The sequence below is a fragment of the Chenopodium album genome, chromosome 8, assembly GCF_948465745.1.
Source record: "Chenopodium album chromosome 8, dcCheAlbu1.1, whole genome shotgun sequence".
Lineage (NCBI taxonomy): Eukaryota > Viridiplantae > Streptophyta > Magnoliopsida > Caryophyllales > Amaranthaceae > Chenopodium > Chenopodium album.
This window is the reverse complement of record NC_137841.1, coordinates 2886209-2892371: the sequence shown is the minus strand read 5'-3', so window position 1 is coordinate 2892371 and position 6163 is coordinate 2886209. Positions and strand designations below refer to the sequence as shown.

At 33.7% G+C, this 6163-nt stretch overlaps 1 protein-coding gene across 1 annotated transcript; it reads left to right on the top strand.

Moving 5' to 3' along the window:
- Positions 1-886: 886 nt before the first annotated feature.
- Positions 887-5506, top strand: LOC145555635 (uncharacterized). The gene is made up of 2 exons (XM_081617378.1): positions 887-991; positions 3656-5506. Exon 2 carries the CDS (start codon positions 3656-3658, stop codon positions 4829-4831), a length of 1176 nt encoding a protein of 391 aa, XP_081473504.1. The 5' UTR covers positions 887-991; the 3' UTR covers positions 4832-5506.
- Positions 5507-6163: the final 657 nt, after the last annotated feature.

The following is a 6163-nucleotide window of genomic DNA, read 5'->3' as shown; positions in this document are numbered from 1 at the left end:
TTGCAAACATCCTTTGCAATCTTGGTGTGATCGGGAAATATATTAGGACATTCAAAGACACTAAGCTCCCTTTGGAAGTCATCTTGTATCGATCACTACCACAAACCTTGCACGTAGACAACTCTGCATCCTCCTTCCAAAACAACATACAATCTTTCGGACATGCATGAATCTTCTTATGAGGAAGCTCTAATCCCTTAACAATCTTCTTCACCTCATAGAATGTTTGGCCCGTGTGGTTGTTGTTAGGAATTGCTTCACTCATCAAAGAAGCAAATCCATCAACACACCTGCCTGTCCGACAAGTTATATACGCTAGTAATTCTAGAGGTCATCTCTAACACAGACATAGAACTCCCTTCATATAGAGGTTGATTAGCCACCTTCAACATGTCCCAAAATTGCTTTGCTTTGCTTGTGTGTTTGGATCCTCCTCTTGATCCTTCCCCGTGACATATCCACTCATGGTAATCATCTACAAAACCCTTGTCATACAAATGAACTTTAAATGTGTTCGGGTTATGGAGACGTAAGTTCTTGCATTTGACACACGGGCATCTAATCAAAAGTTAGATTACATCAAAAGTAAAGGATGTGTGTCAAACTGGTGCTCATGTGTCAAATAATATACTCCGTATTTTATAACTTGAATGAGTAAAAGAAGTATTTCTAAATCTTCCAATTGTGGAAAAGAATACTATTTTATTCTTTAATTAATGTCGTTGCATTTACTTTATCATATTCTTATTTGCTTTGTTTGAACCTCACTTTTATTACTTTTGATTGTTAGTGTAAAACGATAAGGTGAAGCTGAAGTTGGAAAGCAGTATAAAAAAGAAAACCAGTCAAGGCAAAGAAATACAAATTCAAGTAGTTTCAAAATTTACCAAAAAGATTTCGTTCTAAATTTTTTTTTCACTCTCTTCGAGGTACCTTACGAGGCGCATTGTACGAGTTCAATCCAATTGTTTCTACAGCTTTGCGATTTGCCGTAAGTCCCCCACTATTGGTTTTCATATACTGCTTTTATTTCATAATAATCGCAACATTAGGGTTGTCATAAGATTTTAAGAAAATTATAGGGTGAAGATTGAAAGGAAAATTCTTGAGTATAAAGTATATTTAGTGGGGATAATGTATTTAACCGTTTGTAGTACAGAAAAATAAGAAAAGAATAGTGTAATTAGAGTTGATAGGAGAGAGAAATAATAAAATTGTTATAGATTTTAACTAAATAAGTGTTGCAATTATTATCAAACGTATGAAAAAGGAAAGTGTTGCAATTATGTAGTATTATAGAATGAAGGGAGGAAATCACTTGGGTTATTTTAATATATTGTCTTACGTTTTATTAAGCAATCACTATGAATGTAAGATAAGATTTCAATTTAAAATGCTTTGGTTTACTTAATGGTTTGTCACATTTAGTTTTCCCCATAATATACTCCATATAATTGAATGAGAATCACTCTCATATCCCTTGTTAATTCAGTTATTCAGGTTGAGTTTGAGTTGGGCCGATGTAAGTTAGATCAACTTATATCGGGATAGTTCAGATTAATATCACTAATTTTTCGTTCGAGTAAGGTCAATGTGGGTTGGGTCACTACACGTTGGGCATGCATCCTATCGAGTTTGGATCGGGTCCACGTCGGGATAATAACAGGTTAGGATGAATTTGGGTCGAACTAATAACAACTAACAAGCCAGGTTAAATTCAGGTTTTGATAACGGGTTAGGGGTCCTCGGGTTCGATTTAGGTCAATAATTTGCGGTTAATTCAGGTCAGGTCATTTCTAGGTTGGATCATGTCGGGTTGGGTCTCAAAAATCTGGGTTAACTCGGGTCTTAGGTGGGTTTCAAGGTTTTTGGTCATATCTTGTTCGGGTCACCACTTTCTCGAGTTCAAATACGTCGGGTCATGATAGGATTCAGGATATATTCTAAGACTTAGAAATGACCAAATAACTGTATATGTATTGATTATTGAACCTCTTATAGTAACTCACTGGCAAAAACACACAACAGTTGACACAATTGTCATTTAATTCATATAATATAATCTTATATTCTTATATTTGCGCGACAAACATTAAGAAATAATTTGGAAGGGACCACATACATAACTATATAACTATACATGAATAAGGTGGTCGTTAATGAATTTTAGGTGATTTGAAATCAGGTTGGGTCAATAACATGTCAGGTTGAGTTATATATAGATGGGTCGGGAACAAGACCAGATTGAATTTGGGTCAGGTCAATTCGTCAATATACAACAAGTCGAGTTGAATTTGGATAAGGTTAGTTACAGGTTGGGTTAAATTCGGATTTCAATAGGTTAAAACCTTTAAAATTTGTGAAACACCTCTCTTCACCATAATTCTCATAATCATCACATACATTTTTTTTCAACCACAATTGTCATGATTGTTTGCCCATCATTAATTACCCATATTTTGGGAAGATGACCTCTAGTGGCTTACTTTCTATTCTTTTCCCCCCTCGACCAACCCGACACTGATATTATATAGAAATTATTATTAATTAAGATGAGAGGTTCTTAGGATAATAACTTTGTGGGTTGCTTTTTAATCTATGTTATGTTCCTTGGAAAAAAAAAAAAAAAAAAAAAATAAGATGAGAGGGGAAAGAATAACATAAATTAACTTGTATTGATTAATCATTGGTAAACATACTACATAGCAACATACATATACATAACCCCGTGATTTAATTTTTTTTTTTTTTTTTGAATAGCTAACCCCATGATCTTTAGATCATCCCTATTCCCTAACATTAACCCACTAAACCAACTACACTTATCACTCCACTAACATAATTGAATTTTGTTTCCGAAAAAAAAAATTATTTAATTATCTAGGATAGAATATTCCTATACATTTGAATTTAACCAAGCCACAAACAAGACCTCAAATGACTGTTTTTCCTAAAATTTAGGATAGAATATATTACCTAGATTTTTTTTAGTTGACACGTTTTGACTTTAACACTATTCACACACTTCCCTTTGACCATGTTTTGTTCTTTATACGTAATAAAAAATATAGTCATGTTGAATCTTGTTAAATTCGCGTCGTCACGATATTTATTTTCAAAATATCAACTTTTCATGATTTTTACTTATCAGAAATTAAAGTTATTAATGGTTGAATTTGTGCATTGGCAAACGTGACTAAAGAAACGTGTTAAATAAAAAGAAACGGAGAAAGTTGAACGGTTTTTTTTTTTTTTTTTCCTAAGGGAGTAGAAGATTTTTTTTATCATATAATATAAATAATGATAAGATTTTAAATTAAAAGGAAAAGAATGAGGGAGGATTATTTTTCAATGGGAAGAGAATGTGGCCTTGGTTCCACCAATATTTTCTTACATCAACCCCTAACATAAAAATAAAATTAAATTTCCCGTTTATTAAAAAAAAAATTAAAATTCCAGTTGATGGTAAATTGAATTTGATGAAAGCTAAGGTATAAGGCAAAGCATAGGCTTACCCTTGTGCTTCGTATATTGGGAATTTGAAAAATCTACTTTATTATCTATTGATTATATTCCATACTTAATGATATATTGAGTAAATCTGTAAATATATTTGAAAAATTAGACATATGCTTACATTCTATGATCAATACAGATGGAAAACAACACTCCACAAAATGAAATAACAGAGCAAAATGAAATGAACGGGGTGGTAACTTCAATGAATTACAAGCTGGGATTATTCTTGAATCTTTCCTTAGCCAATTGCAGCATTTATCAAGTTCCTGAGTTTATATTGAAGGGACGTGAATATTTTTATCAGCCTAAAGTGATGTCAATCGGTCCCATTTACTATCAAGATACAGAACTAGCAATCATGCCGCAAAAGGTTAAATGGATTTACTTGAATAGCTTCCTTAAACATCCCAATAATGCTTGTCAAAGCGTGGAACCTTACATCAATTTTGTAAGGGAAAAAGAAGTGGAAATTCGCAGCTCTTATCAACAACAAAGTAGACTCTCTAGCGATGAGTTTGTTGAAATGATAGTTCTCGATGCTGCATTCCTGATCTACCTTTTCATGAGCATTGGAAACGCTAGGCTCCCGTTTGAAATACCTTTACCTAGCTTTGAGAATAAACTGCACACACCAATACTTTATTCGAAAAGCGATTTATTTCGGTTGGAGAACCAAATTCCTTACTTTGTTCTCAAAGGAATCTTTAGAATAGCATTTGGTCACATCTGCGCACCTATTACTCTTATCCATGCTACTCTTACATTCATAGGCGTTTGGGGTGATGGAATCCCTGGATTTAAGGCTATTGAGAGTATTATTCATGGTAATAAAATTACAAATGAATCAGCCATTGCACATTTGTTGCATCTCCAATGGACGTGTTGTTGCCTATCTATGAGACCACCATTATTGCGCATCCTACCAAATAGAAATCCAATAGCCGATTTGGATTCATACATACACTGCCGATTTGGATGTGTTGAGGTATCATTATGTAATAGGAAGCGTCAGCATCTTTTCAGAACTTATCGTCTTGTTTCTTACACTGCGAAGCAACTAAAAGACGCTGGAGTGACATTTGTGGCAGGTGAAACTGACAATCCACTTGATGTAACATTTTCTAACGGCAAACTCACGATTTCGAAATTAATTATATATGATGCCACAGAATCTCACCTGCGGAACTTGGTTTATTTTGAGCACTGCCATTATTATGGAGGTTATTCTTACTTCATTGATTATATTCTCTTCCTTGATGAATTGATAGACACCGTGGAAGACGTGCAAGTGTTAGTTAAAAACAAATTTTGAGTAATCATCTTGGAAGTGATGATGATATTGTAAAGCTTTTCAACAATATTGCCAAAAATGTGCGTGTATCAAGCCATAGTAATTACATCAAGGTCAACGATGCTCTGAATCGCTACGCTTCAACCCGTAGGCATCGATGGATGGCTATTTTCAGGAGCAAATACTTCAATTAACCATGGACGATTTTGTCAGTCATCGCTGCATTCATACTTTTTGTGCTTACTCTTTTACAGGCTGCTGTAGTGTTCATCTACAACTAGTCCAACTGCCAATGCTGAATGATTTGAAGATGTTTGCCGATGTTGCCATGTCAACTACTGCAATGAAATCAGAGACTTTAATCATGCATATTCACGGTGTTGAGTTTTTTTTTTTTCTTTTTTATTTATTTTTTTTTTTTTATTTTGTGTGTGTGATTTTTTATTTTTTCAAGATGCAACCTAGCTACTTTATGTAAATCACAAAGTCTTATATGTGGCTGGCCACACCGTGTGGCCAACCACTATAGGGGTTACTTTGCTAGTGTAATGGGGGTTACTTGATCAGTGTTAAAGGGGTTACTTGATCACTGTTATAGAGTTACTCGGTCAGTGTTATAGGGGTTATCTGATTGGTATTACAAGAGTTACTTAATCAATGTTATAGGGGTTACTTTAAGTGGTCACACGGTGTGACCGGCCGCACACAAGACGAGCTGTATGTAAATTGGATATTAGATCATAATTGTAACTTAATATTGTATTTTGTGTTGGAAATAAGAAAGCAAAATAAAAGAAGAAAATGTTGATAAATGCTACTGCTTTTGTCATTCAAATAAAACAACTAATAGCAACCTATTATATAGGCATACAAAGGAAACTAAAAGGCATGCATTAGCTAATTTACGTGGGATCAACTTCCTATTTACATGGGTATTTGCTTATAGTGAGTGCCCCATGATTTTAGCCCACTATGACTCTACTAAACTTCCTAATTTGACTTAGTAAAAATATCTAGAAACTAAATAATACGAGTAATAATTACTAACTTTGAACCACTAATTTTAACATTTTGTTGTTGGTAATAATGCAATAATGTTAAATGCCTTCAATTTGGAGATTTGTGACATATTGTTTATGTATTTTATTATACTAACATTTTTAGACATACCAAGTTGCAATCTTTCTTTTTTGAGACACAATATCAAAAGAAGTTCTAATTGAAGTCTTACGTGTTTTTTTTTTTTTTTTTGCACTGGATCTGAAAACCTTGCATTTAGTTCAAAATGGTGTGGTTGTTGGGCGGTGGTAAGGAAGGTGACACTGCTGGTGGGGCATAGAAAAAAAAAATTTA

Bases quoted from the DNA above. Each gene is read 5' to 3' on its own strand.
- LOC145555635 (XM_081617378.1), top strand. From the start codon at position 3,656: ATGGAAAACAACACTCCACAAAATGAAATAACAGAGCAAAATGAAATG.